Below are 26,313 nucleotides of genomic sequence, written 5' to 3' on the forward strand. Positions count from 1 at the left end.
TGGTGATAGCAGCTTTACATAGATAAGGCTGTAGCATCTGCACATGTATTCACGATAGTTTTTTAATGGTAAAACTGCACTTTGGCCAGACATAATATTTTACTTTTGTATTCCAGAGTTCCCGAGACATATCATCCAGTAGTGATACATTGAAGGGGTTATGGGTCATAATCACAGTAGTTTCTGCCCTCGGGCCCCTCCCAGCCAACCCCTAGCTTCCTCAGACATGCTTTCTGAGGGACTCAGCTATTTTCTTGGAAGGCAGGAAGTTCCCTTCCTCAAGTGGGTAATATTGATTTTCTCCTTGTGCCTGGTCCCCCCACCTTCTAGAAACCCCCCTCTAGATGTCAGGTGACCCTCCAGCCTTTAGGAGGCTTCAGCCACTGAAGTAATTTCCTTAAGTAACCTGATATTGAAACTCTTCTATTCCAGCAGCTTCAACTTGCTACATTTTAAAAAATTCTGCATCATTGATATACTGGCTATTAGTTATCTTCCGTTTGGACAAATCTATAGGAATTCTGAGTTTACCTACTCTTTCAGTCTGAAACATTTCTTTCTTGACCTCAAATTTCTTTAGGAATTAGGTCCAAATATCAGCAGATCTTGGATCTCTCACATTGTATGTACTTACTTGAACTTGCTTCTCCAAGTGACTCTAGTTCCTCGTAGAGAGACTCTAGCTCACTGCCTTCTCTCCCTTGGGAAAAACTCCCCAACTGGAACTCTAGACTGGAGATTAAGTGACAACCCTTCCCACTTGCCCTGCAAGTAGGCACCTTCCTCCAATCACCTTTCCCCTTGGACTGTGGTAAAGAAGGTGAAGCAGCAGGAGAAATGCTAAGCCCCTTCTCCCCACCCTACTTCTAGGGGTTAACCATCAAGGAAGTCAGGAGAGAACCCTACCCCAACGAAGCCTTTCACCCTTAAGAGTCTGTCTTGAGAACTAGCCCTATATAGTCTTTATTTTTTCCGGAAGTTACCTTCATGCTTCATAAAAGTGATCAACTCACTTGACCATGCTGGTGTACAATGAGTGCATAGTCCTTTACAACCTCGACTGCATAGGATTTTTAAAAATTAAAGAATAAAAACATTATTATTGTGTAAGTATATAAACTTATGTGAGTGGAAAATATGTTTACTTGTGCTACTCTTTTACTGTCATTGTGTTTTTATCATTATGAACATTTTCATAATATCTATACACTGCTATTAAACTGGACTCTCACTCAGTTTCTCTGGTAGGCTTTGCTGTTTACAATCAAATTTGAATATTAAGAACTCTTACAACCAATAGTAATTTTTTAGAAAGAACAAAAATCTGAGTAGGCATTTTACCAAAGAAGACAGAGAAATGGCTAAGAAGCACAGGAAAAGTTGCTCAGTGTCATTCACCACTAAGGAAATGCAGATTAAAACTATAATGAGATACCAGTTCTCTCCTACTAGAATAGTTATTATCAAAAAAGACAGATAATACTAAGTATTGATGATGATATAGAGAAACTGGGACCTTGATAACACTGCTGGTGGAAATATAAAAACGATTCAGTTACTTTGGACAAGTTTGGCAGTTTCTTTAAAAAGTAAACACGAACATACTCAATGACAGCAAATCCAGTCCTAGGAATCTGTGAGTCAAGAGAAATGAAAACACACAAAAGACTTGTGCAGGAATGTTCCATAGCAGGGTTGTTCATGGTAGCCTCAAGTTGGAATCAATCCAAATGTCCATCGACTGGATGAACACATACACAAGTATGATATCTCCATACAAAGGAATACTATTCAGCAGTACAATAGAGCAGGGCAGTAATACATGCTACAGCATGGAGGGACCTCAGAAGCAGGACACCCCGTGAAAGAAACCGATGTCTGTTTGTTTGGGCTCTTTGACGACTGCTCGAGTAGTGGGCACTGTACAATAGAATAACCACACACCCTGCCTCAGAGAAGCAGCAGGAACTTAAGTCTCTTATTTTAAAAAGGGAAGGGGAAAGTCTGTTTTCTAAAAAGTGCCCTCAGTAGTTTATAGGAAGATCTTAAATACATATAGGCCTGTTTTGTTGGTTGATTTAAAGGTTAACTCTGTACTTTGCATGTTCTGTTTCCTCTGCCTGGAATATCTAACTTTATCTTGGACGTTCTTTTTTTTTTTTTTTTTTTAATTTTTTATTTTTTATAAACATATATTTTTATCCCCAGGGGTACAGGTCTGTGAATCACCAGGTTTACACACTTCACAGCATTCACCAAAGCACATACCCTCCCCAATGTCCATAATCCCACCCCCTTCTCCCAAACCCCCTCCCCCCAGCAACCCTCAGTTTGTTTTGTGAGATTAAGAGTCACTTATGGTTTGTCTCCCTCCCAATCCCATCTTGTTTCATTTATTCTTCTCCTACCCACTTAGCCCCCATGTTGCATCACCACTATCTTGGACGTTCTTAAAGAAACTTGTCAAGCAGGGCTGGGAGCCATGGCCCCTTCTGGGCCCTACCTTGGAAGGCATTTGCAGGTCAGTCACAGACAAGAAATTTAGGCCATCTAGGGCAAAAGCCAAGCATCTTCTGTTGAATAGAGCTGGGGACAGGGAAAGAGGGAGTGCAGGCTATGGGTCTAAACATGGAGCCCCAAAGAGATCAAGAATCTAAGTTCAAGCCTGCATTCCTGATTATTTGTATGTGGGCTGGGGGGAGAATATTCATAACGTAGGAGAAGCTGGGTGGCCCAGTCGGTTAAGCATCTGCCTTTGGCTGAGGTCATGATCCCAAGGTCCTGGGATCCAGATGCCTGCTTAGTGGGGAGTCTGCTTCTCCCTCACCTTCTGCCTGCCCCTCCCCCAATAGTAGTCTCTCTCTCTGTGTCAAATAAATAAACAAAAAATCTTTTAAAAAATATGCATAATATAAAATTTACCATTTCAACCATCTTTAAATGTACAGCCCCTGGCATTAAGCACGTTTACACTGTCGTGCACCCATCGCCACCATCCATCTCCTGAACTTTCATTTTCCCCAAATGAAATTCTGTACTCATTAAAGAACTAGGCCCCTTTCTCCTCCTCCCTCCTGTCTCTGGAAAGCACCATTCTTTCTGTCTCCGTGAAGCTGAATGTTCTAGACTACCTCACCTCATATATATGAAATCATACAATATCTGGCCCTTTATGATGGGCTTATTTCACAGAGCATAGCATAATATCTTCAAGGTTCATCCAGTAGGTATCAGAATTTCCTTCGTTTTTAAGGCTGAATAATATTCCACTGCTTTCCATCCCTCCATTGATGAACACTTGGTACTCTTCCACCTTTGGCTATTATAACTAATCCTGTTCTGAACATGGGTGTACAAATACCTGTTACAATCTCTGATTTCAGTTATTTGGGGTATATCCCCAGAAGTGGGTTTGCTGGGTCATAGGATATTGCGTATAATTTTGAGAGAAAGTAGCATACTGTTTTCTGTAGCAGCTGCACAGTTGTACATTTTCACCAGCAATCAACAAGGATTCTGATCATTCCACATTCTTGAGAACATTTGTCATTTTCTAGTGTTTTTGTAATAACCATCCTCCTAGGCATAAAGTGGTATCTCATTGTGGTTTTCATTTGCATTCAGGGGTTTTGAAGGTATGTTTGTCAAGATGGGAGAATGAAATGTTTTAATAAACACTGCATTAGCTTAGTTTGTGAGTTTCATAAGTTAGTTCATATAAAGTTCATACATTGGCCATGTGAGTTTCTCTTTGCACTTCTTCCCTGGGACCCAGCAAATTTAAGGCCTATCCCATATTTCTTGCAGTATACTTGAATAACATCAAAAAGAAGAAACTGTTAGCAAAAGAAGTGTTAGCGAAAGAAGTCCACGTTTAAACGCAAGTTTCTTTGATAATTTTCTGTGAAGAAAACATTATGAAAAATAATGTGCAATGCAAATTTATTCACATTGAAACATGCTGATATGTTTTGAAAGATTTTCTCCAGTACATTAGTTTCTCTTTAAACTCCACATTTAAGTTACATTAAGAAGCTGAAATTAAGCTATAAAGATAACACTTATGGAGCCTTGAAATTGCTTTCTGAATTTTTTCCCTCATAAATGTTACTCCTTGTTTCTTTCCTTAAAAAAACAAACAAATGTTTTTCTTACACATCACATCTAACGTACTTCTTTCAGGTCTGATTTAAATTTTAGGAGTTCACAGTGACCTATTTTAAAAATCATAGGATAAATGACGATACATGCATTTGAAAATCTCTAATCCAAGTAGTTAACACATTGTGTCTATGTTAACTTTTACTGCTAGATATCAGTCCCTGGACTTCAGATAAAAATCTTACGCCATTTCTGTACATGCATTTGAACTTGAAGAGACTATTAATTGGGGGGAGGGGTAGCTCTATAATGTTCTTTTTGAAAATTTAGGTTTATACATGTTTGCGTGTGTGAAAGTTTAGAAGTGACTACTACTTATTTTCTGAGTGAGGGCTTTCTTGACCCGCACGGCTGGTGAAGAACTTCAACTTCCATCCCTATCCCTATTTAAATTCTTGGTCTCATTTGATTAAATATTAAAAAATATGTAAAATTCATTTATACAATGTACCTCTTTTTTTTTCCTCTCCTCATGTATGTATGTTTATATGATACTTCATTTGGAGAAAATAATTCTACTTCTAGAAATAATTTTGAGCAATTAATTTAGCAAAAATTATATTAAATGGGTGTGTAGTCTGTTAGCACTCCTCATTCAGATAATGGCAGTATACATGTTTACCAATTTACTTAAAGAATTGGTATGTTTTATGATAGAACATTCAGGAAAGCCAACATTTCCAGTCATGATTTTAATTTTTTTTTTTCCTTTACATGCTTTTTGTATGCAGCTTTCCTATCTGGTATGATGAACATTGTGATTTGGAGAGGAGAGATGTGAAGAGTCAGAGAAAGGGAGGGTAGAGGTAAAGAGAGAATGGTGGGCGTGACTTATTTCACACTATATTCCCAAAGAGATAAGTGTCCCCATCTTCTACTCCATGCCTGCAGTAGAGAAGGTAAGACAGATGGATCAAACTATACACCGTCCTATGCTACTAGCTCTGAGTAATTGCTAGTATGTTGTGTCCTCCCTGTCTCCTGTGCCTTTATTTAGATTTCTTGGGCACATAAAAGGGAGACCTGATAATAGATCCCAGTTCAAACAGAAAATTCAGCTTTGAACCAACCAAGGAGAAAAAGATCCTTAAAAAGAGCTTCTATCTCACAACCATAGCCCCTACTAAATACCTCTTTATTCTTTGAATAATAAGTATTTAGGATCCAGTGAGTAAATAGGATATATCCCTTTATCAGAAGGCATTTCCTATTTGACTTTTCCAAAACAGTAAGAGTATCTCTGTGCTTGAACTCCTGGTTCTATTGTCTTTTTAAAAGATATTAACTTTTTTTTCTAATAATCCTTATCCATTTTTTTTCTGGTTCATAATTCCATATTGACTTCATTTACTATTATGATTATGGCTACAGTAAGTATATGATGCTATATTTGTTCTTACGCTGCTAAGATTTTGAAATTCATTGTTTTTTTTTTTGTTCCTTTGAGTTAATGAAATAAATGGATGAATGGGAAGTTTTTATCAACATCACCATTATGCCTTTTCTCTAATTCTTCAAGTAGCAAAAACATGCCATTTCCATTCAGGTTTTAAAAATTTGTGTCACAGTCACTGCCATCATTAAAAATATATTAAATACATACTAGACATCTACGTTTGTTAAAAATTAATGGTATTATGTAGTCATTTCAGCCTTTATTTATTTCTACTTTTCCTTGCCTTTAGGATTTTTTGAGAAAGCATTAAATAATAGAGACAAAATCCTTGCCTTCAAGGAGTTTACTAGTCAGTAAATGGTTTGAGGGACCAACCAGTAATAGATATTTTTGTCAGTGCATAATGGTTTCAATTCAAATACTCCAGATGGCATTTGGGCCTTAGGGTAGTAGCAACGGGAGATGTTGTATTTTCAACAATTTGGGGAAAATAACCTATTAAGGAAAAGTGGCAAGAATTTACCATCTCAAGGAAGAAATTAAATGTCTACCTTAGAATTTAAAAGTCTCTTTTGTGGAACTTCTCCACCTCTTGCCCTGAGAAGTACCAGCCACTACCTTAGTATAGCTGAGTAAAAATGGCTGTCTTGGGAAGAAAATACAATTGTATTTAATTGTGGGTTAAATAGCCAAGTTGTTGAAATACAACTGTACTGTTTCCCCCCAAATTAGCAGCAGTTAATTAGCGTAAGTTAAAATATCTGTTCCTTATCATCCCATCAGATTTTTGTTTTGACCCTACACTGTACCATTATAGCTCAACAGGTAGAATGACTACTAAGGAACTATCAACCCACTGCCTAATAGTGCTTTGATACATGTGGTACATTATAGTGTGGGTGGGAGGGGGGTTACTGATTAGGTTTAACTAAAATAAATATAATTCAAGCTCCTGTTGTTGTAGATACACTGTATTATACTCTTAATACTTAAAAAAAAAAAAAGTTTAATGAGCTATACTTTAGGGGAAACCCATGATGGAATGATTCTAACATTTTCACTATCACGATACCAATTACAGGGAAGTCCCTCTGTGTGACTTAGTTTTTTTTTTTTTTTTTTTCCAAAAAAAAAGAAAGAAAATACGTGTGTTTTAGCTGTTATGCAAGATAGTATAATGACTATATACACAAATGAGAATATGTGATACATGAATACTTACATATTATATCTGTGAAATAAAGACTCAATAAATTATACTATTCACCCTGTTCTTCTTTTCTCTTTTCGCCAGTTAATCTGTAGTCATTTATGTGCCCACTGTGCTGTGAACTTGGTATCATTTTTTTCCATCTTCACTTCCACAACTGTTACTTCAACTCAAGTTACCATTAAAATTATTGCCACTAAATGTCGATAAGCTCATAACCGATACCTTGTCATATCTTCATTCTAGTTAAAACCATCACTTATATTGCTTTCAAAAATTCAGTGCCTTTCTCTTGCCTACATATTAAATTTAAACTCTTTATCTTTATTGGAAGATCTTATATAAGGTGAACTAGCTTACAAACCTAGTTTCTGAGGTCGATATCCTTCCTCCCATTCACTGTTCCACACATCTTCTGTATTCCCTTTGCAAAAGCTACCTCATTACTGCTCCTGTACCTTTAAATTTTTCTCCCTTCCTAGAATGCCACCTCCTTTTTTACTTCCAGCTTAGCTACATCTCTTCTATGAAAAATCAGTTCACACTGACTCATTTCCTTTCCCTTCACACCCTTAAAAGTGGCGTACAGTTATAGTACACTTATACTCTCATTGTTTTATGTTTATCAGTCTTGACTTAGAGAAGAAACTATATTTATACATTGCTTGTATCCTCCACTGTACCTAGCACGGTCCAGAGTATATAGTAAGAAGTCAGCGCATTAGTCAGTTCCTTACTTGGCATAATTAATTAATTAATAATTATAACTATTGCATATTGATAAAGCTTTCTTTGCCATGTGTTTTTCCAAGTATTTTATACACATTATGTGATTTATTTCTCACAGCAACCATATAAGGTCAGTTTTATTTACCCTGAATTTTGCAGATTAAAGAATTGTGAGGCTCAGTTTAGTTGCCCAACGTCACTAGTTCAAAACTGGTATTAGAATTGAGGTTTGCCTTACTTTTACTGTTTCAGTAGAAGTACACTAGAAGTAGAAAACCACAGGTCCTTGAAAGAGTTAAAGAGACAAAAAATGTGGGTTTATAGAACAATTTGAAACAAAAGTGAGTTTTACACACACACACACACACACACACACACTTACAGACACATGAGCACCGGGAAGACCATAAGTCATCAGTGGATAGATTCCAGCTTAATTTTATGATTGTTTTCTTAAAAAAAAAAAAAAAAAAAAAAAAAAAAAGGAAAAGAAATCATTGTCTGAAGTAGGTATAGGAATAAAGGAAGGGAAAGCGAATAGGAAAGCTATATTTTAAGTAATATAAAGAGCAGAAAACCTAATGATCTGTGGAATTGGGGAGCTTTAGAGATTAAAGTAAATCCATAACACAAGAGTTGCAAGGTAAGAGTAAAGTTACTCTGCAAGGCAAAACAGTTACTCTGTTAGTCTGGTTAACCTTGTGAAGTGAGTGCTCTCTTTAAGCTCTAGCTTTTTATGCTTAGGATCTCCCAATTTGTTTCTGATGTTTAGAACAACCTAACTTTTTCATAAAAGTATATTTATCATAATGCACCTTATATTTAATTCTGGGTTTATCTGCAATCTTTTAAAGAAAAATGTTAGCCAGATCTTTGTTTAAAAAATTTGTATAGTTAAGATGCAGATACACACACAATTATAGGTGTATCTATCATGTGGAAGTGGGTTCTGTAATTCACAGGATGCTTTTAATTTCAGGTGGCCTTCCAATTGCCACTACAGTCCATGACCCTTCCATCTCAACAAGATCAACCAGTCATTTTGTGATTGTAGATCTCATTCAATACAAATAACTATTGTTATTCTTGATTTTGGTTCAAGAGCACGTAATAAGTGAAATAAAATATTCATCATGTCTTGATTCCCTTGTTATAAAATTAGTCAGCACACACATGCATAGATAAATGAACTTAATTTTTTTAAATGTTGTATTAAAATAAGTCACAGCAACATTGTTTTTTTCTTTTTGGTATGTTGCCCAGCCTTACATAGTAGCCAGCTACGAGAAATACAGTCAGCTTCTTTGAAACTAATGAAATTTCCTCTTACCTTGTGAATTAAGTTAGGACCCAGAAGTCTTAAAATTTCTGGTTTATTTTACCTGTGCAGACTTGAAGTGTGTTAGATTCTCTGAGACTTGAGGCCTTTTTAATGCTGCTGTAATGTAATGTAAATTTAAGGAACACATATATTTCACACAAAATAAAATGTATTAGAAATAGATATTTCCTACTTCCAAAACTTGGTGAAGCAGGAGAAAGCCAAATATGAGGAAAGGGATGTGGGAGATTGAGAGGAATGAAGAGCTATCTAAATATTAACCATACTCTGATTGACTAATACGCATCTTACATTTTCATCATAAATTACTTTAGATCTCTGTAGTCCATAAAAGTACCAGCAAAGTGGGTGATACCATACTGTTCTTGTAAAAATATTTAAATGGGTCTATCTATTTTACAAAATAGGTTTTTTTTTCTCAAAAGCATCTGTTAGGACAGTTTAATTAAGATAAACCTTAATTTCATAATTAAAAAGATAAAATAATGCATTTACTTGAATGAGGGAAGAATGTGTAGAACATTTTTTATTCCAAGTGTATGTCATCTGCAACCTTTAATTTCAATAAAGTATTTCAGAGTATGTTTATGCTTGTATTTTCAATTATAGTTCTTATACTTCTTAGAAGTTGTGGGTCTGTCTATAGAGATTGATATTTGAGTGTTGAATCACCTTTTGAGTGATTGTTCCATCTATTTAATTATCTAAATAACACAAATAGTCAATATTTTTTCAAATTATGGAATAATTCTTTAGTTATCAAATTAAAATTTTGCATAGTTACTTTGTTCACATTTTTCTTTTTACCTACAGACATTAAAATATCTCATCAATCTTTAGTAATTATGAAGCAATCTTAAATTCAGTGTATACTAAACCAGTAATGTAGATTGTTAGCTTCTAAGAATAATACCCACTGAAATAGTTTTTAAGGACAAGGATGCAATATGTAATATAACATGAAATTTATAATATATAATATAATTATCCAGGCTATTTTTAAAATGGCTTTTTTAATTCGGTATATGAAATTTAATACATATATTTGGACAAAATTTTACTATGCAAAGTGGTGTCTTGGGATGTTCATTATTTTTTTTAGTAACTTCATAAACAGCTTAGGATGAGGATAAAAAATACTATTTTTCTGAATTGTAGAAAATGATGCAAAGGTTTTTAACACAAGAGTGGGAAATGGATCAAATCTGATACTTAAAAAAATGATAAACTATTGTATTTGACATCATAACATTTTACTCTAATTTATGCAGCCTAAGACTTATGAATTAAATCATAAATTTTTCTTTCTCACAGACTGAAATAAAGAATATAATTATTACAATTTGTGGCCATGCACGTGTGCGTGCACACACACAGAACTTGGAGAGAAGGAACACTCATTGATAGTACAAATACACTCCTCTGGTGCTTCTTTGTCTGAAATACATCTTATGTTAATTGTCATTTTTTAAAAACCCATAATTTTATCAATAATTTTAATGATCTGTTTCATTTAGACCATAGTATTTGGAAACTGTGAATAATGTATGTGTATTTTCATGTAACTATATGCCTGCCTTCAGTTTTCAATATTTCATTTCTAAAGAGACCTCACTTATCAGGGTCTCTTGCTTATCCTGAGCAGTTTTATCCTTTTGAAATTTCTTTCAGAGAAAGATCAAGATAAGCTATGTTACAGTACTTTCCTTTGAGAGCTTTTTTTCTTTGGTATCAGTCTTTTTATTACAGAAGTTATAGCTTGAATACACACACACACGTTAATTTCTTTTCCAACCAGATCTTAAAATGTTCACAAACTGCTAAATGGAGACGAAAAGAGAATTAACCTAAACATTTGAGGTGACTATTTGAATCTTAAGCAACCTCCTTGTTTAAGATACCCTATCATATGACAATTATTATCAAAGTGAAATTTTCTTTTATTATTAAATTGATTTGTTGAAGAATTTTTTACTGGTTATTTAAGAAGAATTACTATGTGGTGACTTAGTGGAAGATTGCATGTTTCAGACAGAATTCTTAAAACCCTAATCCTCAAGATAATTTCAGTTTTGTCTGTGTTTATATATCATGACATAAAGTGGACTTCTGGCAAGCATCCAGTTAATTTTTTTCAGGGTAGGTAGACTGACCAGATAATGTTCTTCAAATACACTCCTTTCATTCTCCTCAATGGCTTTTTTGTATTTCTATACAACCAATGATTAGGGAAAAAAAAAAAAGCTACAGGTGCCCATTGCAACAAGTCAAAAAACTGAGGTATTACCAAACTTAAACCCATATGGATAGTAAGAAAATTACTTTGCATATGAAGCTGTGTCCTTTTGTAGCACACTGTGCCCATTTTAAAATGGAGCAAAAAGAGGTCTTGACCGAATATGGGACATGCTTGTCTTCCCCAGACATTGGGAAAGAGTAAATATGAATGTTATTTGTTTTGAGTCTCTGGATGTCCTGAAGCTGAAATCCCTTGAAGGAAGTCGTGAACATTGAGGTGACAACTTCTTTCTTTACATGTTCCAGCGCCGTAAACAAGAACACCGCAGCAAAACTACCACGTCAGAATAGAGGTCCTTCCGAGAGGTGCACTTACTTTATCACTGACGGTCTTTCTTCCCTCTCTCCTCTCTCCCTCCCCGCCTCCTGTAGCAGCTGTATGCTGCCCAGCTCGCTGCCATGCAGGTATCTCCAGGAGGAAAGCTCCCAGGCATACCCCAAGGCAACCTCGGTGCTGCTGTATCTCCTACCAGCATTCACACAGACAAGAGCACAAACAGCCCACCACCCAAAAGCAAGGTACCCTTTTGAAGAAGCTACATGTTTTGCCATTTAGAGTTTAACTTTTCCTTCGGTGACATTTACTGAATATCTATTATGTGCCTGTATCTGGGTTAACCTCTGGATCTTCAAGGAGACGAGAGTCTGGTAGGATTGATAAGGATCAATAACACACATATATTTAGCCATTCATTTATTCAACAAACATGCCGGGGTAGCTAGAGTAGGAAACATGAGTGATACCAAGACTTATTAGATAGGTACCCTCTACTCAGCTAGCCTACAGTCTTACAAAATAGATAATCATATTCTGTGGTACAAATTCTTACAGAGTTACAGACAAGTGCTTTGGAAAGTATTGGGACAAAGATGTTACCCTTGATGAGAGATCCTGGGAGGGGTTTTCCAAAAAAAGGGGCACCTGAAATACAGATTAAAATATGAGTACAGACAGGGCATCCAGGAAGTGTTTTATTGAAATGTCAGTAACTGTTATAATGAGGCGCAGTATGGAGGTAATTTTAGATATATCATTCATCCGATGGGATTTTCATGAAAGATATGAAGATAATAATAGTGTTAGAAGTAAGACTATTTAGAAATAGTTTTGTTATGGGAACTAAGGAAGCATTCTTCTTCTTATTATTATTTTTTTTTAATGAAGACTGGCTCTCTGGGCTTTGAAGATTAATTTATTTATTTTAGATAAAGAAAGAGGGCACAAGCAGGGGGTGGAACAGAAGGGGGTGAGGGAATCCTCAGGCAGACTCCCCACTGATCGTGGAGCTCAAAGTCCACGGACTCTGAGATTCTTACCTGAGCCGAAATCAAGAGTTGACCGCTTAACGGACGAAGCTACCCAGGCACCCCCAAGGAAACATTTCTTGAGAAAACATGGAAAAGGATTGGAAAGGAAGAGAGTCAAACAAGTTATTCTTCATCTTGGAAGAGAAAAGCAGAAAAAATTAAATTTGAAATGTTTTTGTGTTTGTAAGATCTCAAGATCTTAGATGATAATGTATTAAACTCTCTGTGAAAAAAGATGGAGGAGTAACCATAAAGTATTTTTCCCTGAGATTACTCAGGGAAAAGACACACATATTTTCTATTAGAAAGTATTAAGGAGAAAACTGACACAGGTGATTTACCCTCAAAATAACAATGTTTTGTCTTTTGCTGGATTACCTAGAAAATTGTTCCTGTTCTCCCTTCCCCAAATGCCATATTGGAAATATCTGAAGAGTAACAGGGTTGAGAGTAGCCTCAACAGTTGAAAGAAATACACAGAGAAAAAAATTTAGGAAGTATTGAAAGAGAAAAAAAAAACTCCCAAGAATTTATTTTTAATCCTGCTCTAGCTCCCTGACAGATGCCTTTCACAGTAATGTATTAATTCAGAGGGTGAATTGGGAAGGCGAAGGGATCATTTGAGAACATGTACTCTGGCTTCCATCTCCCCAAAATTCTTGAGGCCTTTTCGTATTATTAAGAGGTAAATACATTTCAGAGTACAACTTAACCTGGACAAAGAACTTTGACCGTGATTCACCAGGAATATGTGCAAATATGTAGTTCAAATTATTGTCCCCACTGCTAGGACATTACAAAATGTACAAACTCCCCTTTTAAGATCTATTCCAGCTGTGTAATGGACCTTGCATGTTCTGTACTTCATGTACACCAAAGATCAGGTCTGCTTTTCTTTATTATCACAGTAGAACATAGTTTTTAAAACTTGGTAATAATTATAACATTTGTTGAATAAAATTTAGTTTAAATTTTTTTAAGATTTTATTTATGTATTTGACAGAGAGAGAGATCACAAGTAGGCAGGCAGAGAGGCAGGTAGGGAAGAGAAGGGGAAGCAGGCTCCCTTCTGAGCAGAGATCCCCATGCGGGGCTTCGATCCCAGGACCCTGAGACTATGACCTGAGCCAAAGGCAGAGGCTTAACCCATTGAGCCACCCAGGTGCCCCAAATAAAATTTAATTTTAAAGCAATGGTATATTGGGGTCTTCATGGACCAGAAGTTTTAATATAGTGCATATACAGGGTAATTTTGAGTAAAGTAAATAGCTGTAGCAGCAAAGTCACTGTCACACACAAATAATTCTGTGAGATATTATTCTGGTTTTTTTTAACCTTGATTTATTAATGTGATTTCACATCATGTTTCATAATGATGCTTTACATTAAGACATTTCATTTTATGATTTTAGAGTATATACTTCACCTGTAAACATCTAATGGGATTTTTCCCTTACCTCTTAAATAACTTTTGATCATTAGTATCTTCTCCCCAAATTAGTTACTCAGTAATCATGAAGCTTTTGATGTCAGTCAGCCGCTTATGGGTCTATTCATTCACTCATTCTTCCATTCAAAGGTTTAGTGAGCCGTTGCTACAATGATAGTTTCCTTCAGTAACCATGGCAAACACTCAAGTGTTTGAAGGTTGACTTTGCCAAGACTGGCACACCGCTTTCTGAGTTCTGTGGCTCTAGTTCATAGAACCCAGTAGACTAGGTGCAGAGCATACAGATACCGATCTCAGTGAGAATCTTCTTCCATTTTCTATAGTTTCATATACCTCCATTTTTCCACACTAGTGAAAAAGTGAATTATTTTCTATACCTATGGTTATACATGATTTTAAAGCATATTTTACAGGTTACCTTTAACTTTTTAAAAATCAGCCTTTGTAAATTTCCTATCATGTAAAATCTAAGAAAGCTTTAGATGGGTTTCTTCCCATTTGCAATTGGGTAAAATGCATAAAAAGTTTGACCAACAATAAAGTGCCACTTTTTAGGTAATAACACAATTTGATAAAAAATGTCCCTTCTTTGCTCAGTGTCCACTATCATACTGTCTACAACCACTCTTATTGTTAGAAAAGATGTCTTAAATGTGCTTGTGTTTTAGCTCAACACATTAAAACTAGACCAATAAATATTGCTGTTGTCATTTTAATGAAAAACATGGCCAAAAAGATAGAACCAACAGTAAATAAGGAGGACCCATTTCAATACATGAATTTAGTATCTTGTAGCTTGAAACTGACATTTATATATGGCATTATAAACATTTTCACTTCATAAAGCTATTTTACTTATGTGAAATAGCTATTGTTTATTGTTATAATTGTATTTTTAAACAATCAATTCTTAGTGTCCTGGGGGTATTTTTCTGTGTGTTTTATTGGTGAATATTGTTGTCTATTTTACTATAAAATAGAGTTATTTTATTAAGGGGCTTTATGTGACTGCATACCTAGCCAGTGTAAACCAAACTGATGGTTTATGTTTAAGATCTATTTATTGTTTGGAACAATGAAATTGTCAGTCACATCTAGGTGATGATGTAAGAAAAATGATCTTATTGGCAGCTGTCAAAAATCAGCCATGTTCTTTGGGTTTTATTGCCTGCCCTTCTTCTCCTAGGTGTGCCTTTGCCTTTGACTCACAACTCTAGAGAAGGACACAAACAAAACTTATTTGCAATTTGCAAAAAATGGAAGGGGGGGGATAAAAAGGAGGGGGCTCCAAAAGACTGTAAAATTGTACAGCATGAGTCCTCTGATGCATGCTGTTTTCAATCTGCTGTGTGCCAGTTGGAGGCTTGGGGAGTGTGTGCGCGCACGAGAAAGGATAATGCTGAGAAATGATAGAGTGGCTGTGACCTCCAAGCTCAGCCTGGAAATCCAAGACATTGATTTCACTTAGCATTCCTGCTGAGAAATCTGGCGGAGTTCAGTTGTAATAAAAGAACAAGATTCTGTTCTAATGGTAATGGCGTATGACAGACATATCACTTTGTCTGTCCTCAGCACCGGAGAGAGGAGAATTGGAGAAAGGTCACCTGACCTGCCTGTGGTGTTGTACGAGTGCTGTACTGAGCTTTGAACTGCCGCCTAGGAACATAATTATTTATAATATTAAATGATAAAGAAACCTTTAGAGGGTTCACAGTGAACCTCTAAAAAACAGCAAACAGGAATTGTGTTCTGTAAATATAAAGACAGAAAAAGAAATCTGGTCTCTTCAAAACCTGCACTGGAGAATATGGGGTAGCGTTGCATGTTGAGTGATATGTCCTTGAACTTACTGTTTATGAACTATTTTCATTAATACCTAACACATTGCCATTGTTTAATCTTTCTTTCTTTCTTTTTTTAATGCCTCAATTTTATTGGGAAAAAGCCAAGAATCTATTTAGCCAACAATTAGAAAGTTAAGGTCATCAGCAGGTTTTTAAAATTTCTCAGGTGTTACATACAACCCTTTTGAACACATGCACGCTTGTCTCTTTAAAAATTAGTTAATTTTTCCCCCTCTGGATTCTACTCCAGGACCATTCTTTTCATTAACCAACAAAAAGAAGTATAATTCGCTCTTCAGAGATACTCTCATATCTCCTTGTGTCCTCACAGCTAGCTTATTGCTGAACTTTGGTAAATAACTTGAAACAAAAGTATGAAATCAGGAAATTTTGTGTATAAGAGATCTTGTTTAAAGGAAATATTAGAAATATTACCTCTCATATTAAGGAAAATTATTTGGTTAAGGTATTGTTTAGCTGTATTGGTCCTTAAATCTCATACACAGTATTATTGCTCTGAATCTGTTTAAATTCCTCGACAAATGTTTAAATTGATTTGTTAATAGTGTAGCATTTTGCCACAGGAGGGATTAATGGATTAGTGACTTTCAGTTTCCCACCAACATATTTCCTTATTTATAAATGACTTTCTGAATTATTTGTTGCAGTCTTTTAAAAACCTAGATAGCCTTCTTTGTGACAGTAACAAACCTCTTGATAACATTTGTTTTGTAAGAATAAATTATTTCCTCTAAAAAATAATAGAATCAAAGTCAGCCATAAATATACTTATCTTAGGAAGAAAAACATTTTTACTCAATTTCAAACACCACTCACACAACTGTTGGTAATGAATGGAATTATAACCCCATGTTACTGAGGAATTCTCGTATGTCGTAGAGGTGCTGACTGTCTGAACTACACATTTTAAGTGATTTGTCATTGTAAAAGTGACCATCTCTTGGAAAAATCAAAAGAGCAACTTGTAAATACTATTAAGTGTCTCAGAATTTGATGAAAACTTGGATACTGCCTGCAACAACCACGAGGAGTTGGTTTGAAAGCTGATGATGAGAGAATTCCTAGGTGCTTTTCTTTTACCTTTGCTCTGACCCTAGTCATACTCCTCAGTGGTCACAGTTGTATCTCTGTCAATGTTAGCAGCACATAGATTGTCCAAATCAATGCTTTTTTGTTCTTTTCACATACTTCTAGCAGCGCAGTTCCCATTTGCTCTGCAGTAGCAGCTGGGAGTTTTGACAAGGGAAAGAAATATTTTCCAACAAGCCACAAACAGCCCTAGCCAGCTGATCAGACACAACAATCAGATTCTTTCAGCTGCAATATCCTTATAAATATTGCTTCAAGTTCAGAAGCAAGACTTGGAACCCTGTTGTTATCAGATCTTGTTTCACAAGTGTAGCAATGAAGATCTCTTCTGATTTGGTGACCAGGTACTTGTGATAATGTCAGACTTGCCAATGACTCTTATTAAGGCACCTATTTTGTGCTGTAATGGTACCAACTGCATAGTTTCGTGCTATCAAATAAGCATTACATCAGTACACACGCATCTGCAGGGTAGAATTTTATAGCTTAATTCCCTGAGTCACCACCTGTGGTTCACGTACAAGATTATGTAGCATTATGTTGGGAGCATGAGAAATCTGAGGATAATCATGATTCACCTTAATTAAAAACTAGTTCTAACAGGAGATTTGGGATATAAAGCTTTTTGCTAACTTTGAGATAGTGTTCTGCAATGCCAGTTGAGGGGAAAGGCTGAACCTAGAAGTACACATGCAGTGTAAGCACAATTAAGTTGAACCACCACCAACACAAGCTATATGATAAAAGCATTCCTTAATGATAAAGCACAAGAAATCAAAGAGATTTCTTAAGTTTTAAACGGCCCAGGAAATGCTAAGGCCTTTCCTAGGAGTACATCCATGATGAAAAGTTTGAAAAACACTGTTCAATATGATTACAACTTCATTCAGTGTTTTTTTTTTTCATGTTTTATCTGGCCGTGAAAAAATTTTGAGTGGTAGTAGTTGCTAGAGATGTAATTTCCAATATGCACAAGTTCCTAGAATACTAGTATTTGACTTATTCTTAGACCTTTTCTAGTCAAGATCACAAATAATCATTCTTGAGTACATTGGGCTGAAACTGACCTCTGAGTGTGATATCTCTAAATAATCCAGAGTAATTAAAATAGTGTTAATGAGAAAGGAACTGCCATTCATCTACAAATGTAAAATCAGATAAAATCACTGGTCCATTGTGAAACTGTTGGGCTTCTAACTCTTTGCAGAATTCATTTTTCCTAAAACTTCAGTTACAGAGGGGGATGTTAGCCTCAGCTAATTATAACCACATTCAAATTGTCCATTTTCTACTCTTACGCTTTAAACACTCTGGCATATCAATTAAATGCTTGAGTCTCCCCAATACCTTGCTCTGTACAGCTGCTTTGTGCTTTGTTAAAGAGCTGTTGAACACCCTTCTCTCTCCGGTATGTCAATATCTGTGAAATAACCATTTTGTGAGCCTTTGAGATGTGCTATGAATGTGTCATACTCAAGAGGTAAATTCATTTGAACAGAATCACCCCGATTCAGAGTTGAACGGGAAATGTACCCATTATCATTATTATCACTTCCTGGGTCGGACGTACGTACAGTGACTATAACATAGTGGCCCTGTCATTTTAAATAAAATAGTTTTCCTTCTTTTTTGCAGTCCCATGTTGCTAAACTGAAATATGTTAAATGAAGTGTTATCAACAGAACCCCTGTGATGAGCCTCCTCCTTTCCTTTTCATCTGTATTCCGTTGACAGGAAATCTCAAACAGCTAGGTACTTAAACAGAGGCTTTTCTGAACACAGTGGTGTTAAATGTCCAAGTAGGTCATTTGATGGTATATTCTTATGACTCAGGGAAAGAGGGGTTGGTGACATTTGTAACATAAAAACAGTAAAAATTATAAAACAAAGAGATAGACCAATCATAACCATGGCTTTTTTTTTTTTTTTTTTTTTTTTTTTTGGTTTGTTTTTTTAAAGGCAAAGTAGACAGAAGGATTTAGGCAGGGTTCTTTGAATTCAACTGTCCTGGTCTGTGTTCCCCAGTTTACTGAGTCTGTTTTGACAGGAAGCTGTCTTGAACGCAGCAGCCAGTTCTGATGAGCCGTGTCAAAGCTTTTTAATAATGCAAACCACGGGGAAAGCGAGAGGCTGTTGAGCATGTGCAGATGCCCGAAGACCCACAGAATCATGTTTTCTCAATGAAAGTTGTCCTCTAAACTAGATGCAACCCAGAGAAGATTTACCATCCAAAAAGCTGTGACTGTGGCATTTTAACTTTATAACCAGGCAGTTAGAATCAAAATAACATAGATAGGGAGGAAACCCAGCAAGAGGAAAGGATGTCCCTGTGTAGGAGGAGGATCTAGTTCAATCTCAGTGAACATCATGGCTGGAGAGGATTAAGTCGTTACTATGTCAGAGACTGAGAAAGCAAAAGCACACGTCTTTAGTTACCTCTCTCTTGAGGAAAGTGTTTATAATTTCGGCTTCCTGAAATGTACTTCAAATCAGCTCCAATGCTTTATTTTCTATCCTGAGGAAATGATCAGTGCCTCATTTGAGCTGATTATTGACCCCTTTCAATGTGTCTAGGCCTCACGTGGGCTGGGACTGTTTGAGGGGAGAACTGAGAAGAGAAACCATGTAGGACTCCTCTCCCCCTCAGACTTGATTCTCTCTTTATTTCATCAAATATACCTGTTTACACATATTTCTTATTCATTAACAGGATGAATTTTAATGGTCTCTCTCGCAGAGACACACCAAAGTGTAGGTATGTTTTTAAAATGGACAACAGGTATCGATGTCTGATTTAGATTGATAGAAAGATAGTAGAAATATGTATTCCTTAGTTATATTTTTTCAAGAGATTTTTCTCTAGAGGGAACAAAACATTCTTCAATATTTTTAAACATTACAAAATGGAGAGTTGAAAGGAAACACAGTAATTAGATGTGGATGTAAGAGTCAAAAAAAGTAAAGAGAGGTACCATTCTAAGCTGAAGACAAGTTCAAAACCCAGCGTATTCATACAGAAAATATCAGACATTTTATTTATAGACGTGTAGAAGCTTAAGTAAGAAGAAAAGTCAGAAGGTATTCAGTCCAACACACACTAACTGCCTCACGAGGTCACTTTGCCACCTCTCCATAAGGTGGCATTATTTTATTCAGCGTAACTCCTAATGTCGCAATACTCTTATTTAAATAGAATTGTAATCAGCTTTCCAGGGTTAGTTAGTACTGTTTCAGTTACAAGTATGTTCACGTGAAAAGGAAATGTATTCACTCATATTATATAGAAAAATTATTCTGACTTCAGGTTTGGTTTAATCAGGAGCCCAAACAGTATCCCATGGAACTGTTTCCTATCTTAGCTCTGTTCTTTTCTCATTCTTAAAGGACTGGTCCTTTTCAGTGTTGTATAGTAGTTAACATCTATCATTCACTGATTCAGCAAGTATTAAATTCATGCCTATTGTGTGTCAAGTTCAATTCAGGGCCGTAGAACTAGCCCTGAGAGCTGTAAACAAAACAGTTTGTCCTCTTAAGATCTTGCACTCTAAGAGGAACAGACAAAATGGGAGCAATTAAACAAATAGACCATCTCATATATTGTTAAGTGCTGTGAAAAAAATAAAACATAGTATAAGATAAAATTCCTGGGGATAAGCAAGGAAATCTTCTTGAGACAGAAATATAAAGCAAATCTTGTCTGAGACCTAAAACATGAAAAGAAAAGTACCTGCAAAGGTCTGGGGGAAAACTATTCCAAACAGGAGAAACAGCAGTTGCAAAGATCCTAATATGTGAGTGAGTTTGATAAATTCGGGGCTTGGAAAATAGGCTGGAGTAGCTAGAATGCAGTGAACTTGAGGGAGAATGATAAGAAATGAGGTTGAGAATGAAAAAGACCAGATCACATAGGACTTCTTGTTAAGGAGTTTAAACTATATTTTAAGTGCATTCAATTTAGAGAGAAATAATAGGTTTTCTATTGACCATACCATTTATTAATCTGTAAATTGTAATTACCTACTTATTGTCTCCCTTTCTTAGGGTACTATATTTTTGAGGCAAAGGAATTTTTTTTTCTTTTATCCCTTGGGCTAATTAATTAATAGGCTAAGCATCTCTACAATACCTCCCTAGAAATACTGTGGAATTTGAGCCTTAATGACATATATTGAACCTTGCCACTGGAGAGACAAGACACTTCAAGTTGACAAATGTCTATTAATTGCCTATGATGTGTCAGTCAGAGTCCTAGAACCTGAGGATACTGGCACATAGTGTAGACAGATCTCTGCCCTCATGGAGCACGGAATACATAGTTAGGTATATGGTGAGGGATATGGATGGGAAAAAGACAGTTATGTATAGTCTGTTAAAGGCAGCAAGTGCCAGGAATGTAGGTTTAACCTAAAATATTTCCTGGGTTTTCTTCAGATTCGCTTACTTTATCAGGGTGTTTTTCATTAGGAATGTCAGAAAACAAACACCCTTAATAGTGCCTGTCACCACCTACATGAAGTAAATTGCAAGGTTGAATTTTTGGAGTGTTATTTTGGTACTAACACATGAGCATGGATTCAAATGTCGTCACCTTAAAAATTATAATTACTATTTACTAGTGATCATAAGTTGTGGAACTCTTGTTTTACTTAATGTCTTTTGATCATATTAATAAGCCACATAGGAAAACAGACCTTAATTTCTAATTAATCTAATTTTTGCTTTTGATATTTTTAAAAAATTTTTGATTTTTACCCAACACTTCATAACCCAGTATGATTTCAACAGATCTGCCAAATGCAGCAGACTTTTAGCTAGCTTTAAAAAAATCAGTGAAAAATGTGCTACAATCTTTTTTTGTGTGTTACAGTCTTAAAAGAACTATAAATGAGTATAACTATAAATGAGTATTTTTAAATTATGAATAGCATCATTTTCATCATTAAGTTCAACCTGTAATCTCCTGAATTGAGTATTTTTGAGAGGACAACTTTTTTTGAAAATCCCTCTCTCTTTCCTTGTTTCCCTCCCTTCGTCTCTCCCTGTCTTTCTTCCCCTCTTCCTTCCTTCCCTTCTGTCATCAAAAACTTCATTAAAATCCCACTCGTCAGGTAAACATGCCGTGCTGCCAACTTAAAAAAAATTCTATAGTTTACCTAAAACTTCTGTCAATAATGTGATTTATTTTCTTAGTAAAAATTCTTAGTAAAAATTATTTTATGGTTTATTTAAGCATGCACATTTACTTGTACTTTACATGCACTTCAAATTCTATTCCTTTTACTGAGAGTGAGTTCTACTAATAATCTGTATTATTGGATTATATTCTATAAAGTGAGATTCTTTTTTAGTTACACCTATTTTCCCATTTTTTTCAGGCACATATGACATGGAAGCAGCCTTAACTTTACCTAACAAGAAATAGAGACTATTTTAATCCAGAGCCCATCCAAAAAGTTATAAGATAATGAAATTCTCTATCATCTCTGTACTGGCAATAATCAGCAGAAAAACATAGTTATTTATACTTAATTACAGCTTTTTTTTTAAGATTTTATTTATTTATTTGATAGACAGAGATCACAAGTAGGCAGAGAGGCAGGCAGAGAGAGAGAGAGAGAGGAAGGGAAGCAGTCTCCCCGCTGAGTGGAGAGCCAGATGCGGGGCTCGATCACCAGGACCCTGACATCATGACCTAAGCTGAAGGCAGAGTCTTTAACCCAGTGAGCCACCCAGGCACCCCTAATTACAGCTTTTTAAACAAAGACTAGAAACTTGGTGAGTTGATTAGTATTAAATGTGGGGAAAAAAAGTCTTCAACAGGTGCACAATGAGTGGTATTGTTTACATTGACCATGAGTTATTTAAGGGTTGCTTAATATGATCAGGGGAATTCACAGCATGTATTCCTTACCTTATGTATCTTAACATTTGAGGACATCAGAGACACAGAATAGCATTCAACATGTAGAATAGCTCTTGGTTTTGGACCTAGGGAATAATTTTATGACTCTTTTTTACTTGAAAATGTATTTGAAATTTTTTCCATTTTGCACAAGAGTTTTTCTCACGGAAAATTGAATCTTAGAAATATTACATTTAGAAAGAGCATTCTTACTGGCTCGGAGTATGCAGTATTGCTATGGACTTGTTTAACAGAGTGCGGCTTAGAAGGGAGCATGCCTCCAAATGCAGGTGCCTAAATGTCACATACAGCGACCAGCTCCCCTTAACCTGAATCGTATGGTAGCCTAAAGTTCTCATAGGAACAATGTGCCCTAGCAATATCCTAGCAGATATTGCTTCTTAGATGCATCTGAGAACTACATACTCCTCCTTACGGTGCACGACTTACAGCTGGAATATCCCACAGCTTTAGCCCTTGACTTCTAACCACAGGCTAGCTGATTCCATTGAGTGACTTTTTCAGAACCTTAGAGTTAAAAACCTACCCTTTATGACATTTGTTTTTCAAAAGGAAAGAGATGAGATCTCTAAATTTAGAAAAAATAAAACCACAATTTTCATTTTACAGGTCTTAAAATACCAAAATAATATGAAGGCAAAAAATGTATAATCAAATAGATAAAAATTCATTTTCCCCCAAACCGTTTGCCAATACCAGAAAATACAGTTCTGTAAAACCACAAAATATATTTTTTTTATTAAAACTCTGTTGTATTTCTTTGCAAGACCAATTTTCAGTACTGAGATTCTGTATGAGACTTCATTTAAATTGGGCCTTTCAATAACCAAGGAATCTTACTTTTTCTAGTTCATTATATAATTTGAGCTGTTGTGGTTTGTTGTACAATTTTGATGACTTTTGGCAGCGTAGATATTTCATAAATAGGAGAAAAAGAAATTGAAACCAAAAATAGAAAGGATGAAATACTGCAAAAATTTTTCTCTTGTGGTATTTCCAGTAGCACTTAAAATAACATAAGAAAAATATTCTGTTGTGAAGTATGTATAAAAGCATTATGACAGCAATAGGAATGTCCTTAAATAAGTACAGATTTGTGTTTTCTATACTTCTCCATGTAACTCTTTTAAGGATCAAAGTTTCATTTTAAGTCAGCAGGAGCTCAATATTCAGGTCAATCCTATATAAATACAGGGCAAGACAAGAATTTTGGGTCAGCTGGTGGAATTTTTAGTGCCAGTTTTCATGTAAATAGTGCTGCCACCTATCTAAAAAAACGATAATTCTGATCCAATTTTAAGAGAACCACTGGGTAATTTTTGTTTGGTTTTGCTTGGATTCTTTCTATTAGCTTTCCTAGAGTGGCACTGAGCTAGAATTCTGGTCTGTTATATCTGGGGCTATAATTTATAGACTTTCAATAAAATAATGGGAGAAATAAATCAATTTCATGAGATTGATCATATTAGATACACTTCCTTCATCCATTGAATTTTAAGAAGCTGGTGCATAATATCCACTCAATAAATGTTTACTAGATTACATGTTTATATTATACAACACAATCTTAATAATATGAATTTAAGCCATAGTTATCACAGTGATGTAATTTTCACTTATAGCTACTTTTGCAGTTAAATTATTAATACCACATGATCTAAGAGAATGTGTCTGTATAAGGATTTTTTTTAGTTCAGAAAATGTTTTTTAGCTATTGTCACATTAACTTTTGGGCCTTTTGTTGTAACTATATTATTTTCTAGAATTCTGGACTTATATAAAATACTGGAGATTTAATGAGATAAAAAATATTTAAGAAAGGTCTTGACATATTCTTTCAAAATGTACTTGAACCCTATTTTAAAAAACAAGATCCACTTAATACATGTAGTTAATAAAATATGATTTAATTTACATGAGATATCTTCTACTGAAAAAATAGGAATGAGAATATTTTCCTTTGGAAAAAGACATTTTCTAAGCAATCGACTTTACAGTTTGCTTGAAACAAATCTGTATGTTTCTTCACTGGTTTATATGATTTTTTAAAAAAGGTGCATAATGGCTACGTTATTCATAGGTGAGGTTTCTACAGTCACTTTTAGAAGTAACTTTTAGAACATTTACTGAGGTTTATTCAGTACAGTTTTTGAGCACCTATGATATGCCAGATAGTATGGTAGAACCAAAAGAACAGTAATTAACACCCCATACAGTGTAAAGGGGAAAATGAACAAACTTAACGATTAAAATGCTACGGGCTAAGTACTGTTCAAAGAGTAACACAGAAGTAGAGGGGAAAGTTTCCAGCACAACCTGGGGAAAAATAAGAGCATGAGGGCACATCTTCCAGAAGAGGTGCCACTTAGGTTTTTGAAGGAAACAGCCTATACAAAGGCATGTAGGAATTAACAGAGTGTTGGGTTTCATCTGAATTTTAGAGAAATAAGGTGATCTGTAATGCACATCTAGAACATTGGGAGCTTAGTTAAGAAGAACACAGATGTCAGGAAAAGTGTCGAAAGGATGAAGTCTAACGTCCTTGGCATTCTGTAATCCAGCCCCACTCACCTCGTGAGCCTGATTTGTTACTTCAGCTTTTCTCCCAGGCCCAGCGGTTTTGTGCTCCATGTGGAGTCACTTCCTTATATAGCACGCAGTTTCACTTTTTGCCTGTGTTTGTGCCACTCCAGCTCTCCCGGGTCCTTTGACCCTCTTCATTGCACTTTTCCCTCTTGCCTTGCACCTTCTCGTAAGATCTATCTCAGCTGTCACCTCTACGTAGAATTGGCTAGTCCATCATATCGGACTCTCGCACATGGTTGCAGACTCCTTGTTTTATATCCCAGCGCCCTGATTAAAACCTGATGGCAGTTGTCTTGACTCTCTTCAGTGGAGGGACAATCTCTTACTCATTCTTAGCACCAAGTGTACTAACTGACATGCAACCATTGTTCTAGTTCTGTTAAAAGAATAAACAAACAAACAGAACATCAGTGGAAGTAAACCAAGATGTTATGTTCGGCCATGTGACTGAGTTCGGGGCCTCTTAGGTGGACGTATCAAAGGTCAATGGCTTGAATCATTGAAGGATCAATGAGCGGACTAGGATCGTACCTATGAAAAATGAAACAATCAATGCCATTGTATTATGTAGAAAGACTGCCTACACAGAAAGATTATGGAACCTAAATTTGTAAAATAAAATTTGTCATTGTTTAATCCTATCAGTCTAGTTGGGAAACACTGCGTATAGGAAATGGGAACCTTCTGATCATTGGAGAGTTACGATCTGTAGGTGAAGTATGCATAATCCTTACTATGTCCTTACTATGGTCTAAATAATGCACCCACTATCTCCTCCTTTCTGCCTCGATTCTCATTGTTAAATTTGCTTTTTCAACAAAAATTCAACAATATTCTGGCCAGGTATAAATTAATTAATTGGCATTCTGGTTTATATACTAGCATCACAGGTTTGTTTGGTAGGAATACATCTTCCAGTGAATGGTCTCCCTGAAGACCCCAAAGAATTAAGTGGA

General features: G+C 35.7%; 1 protein-coding gene across 19 annotated transcripts in view; it reads left to right on the forward strand.

Moving 5' to 3' along the window:
• The window catches only part of SOX5 (SRY-box transcription factor 5), a 985,042-nt gene that overhangs the window by 905,777 nt on the left and 52,952 nt on the right, over nucleotides 1-26,313 (forward strand). For all 19 annotated transcript variants that reach the window (XM_032349915.1, XM_032349912.1, XM_032349920.1 and 16 more), the window contains one exon: nucleotides 11,509-11,655. In XM_032349915.1, the coding sequence (XP_032205806.1) occupies nucleotides 11,509-11,655 (147 nt within the window). The remainder of the gene's footprint in view (nucleotides 1-11,508; nucleotides 11,656-26,313) is intronic.

This window comes from Mustela erminea, chromosome 6 (genome assembly GCF_009829155.1).
Source record: "Mustela erminea isolate mMusErm1 chromosome 6, mMusErm1.Pri, whole genome shotgun sequence".
NCBI classification, from domain to species: Eukaryota; Metazoa; Chordata; class Mammalia; order Carnivora; family Mustelidae; genus Mustela; species Mustela erminea.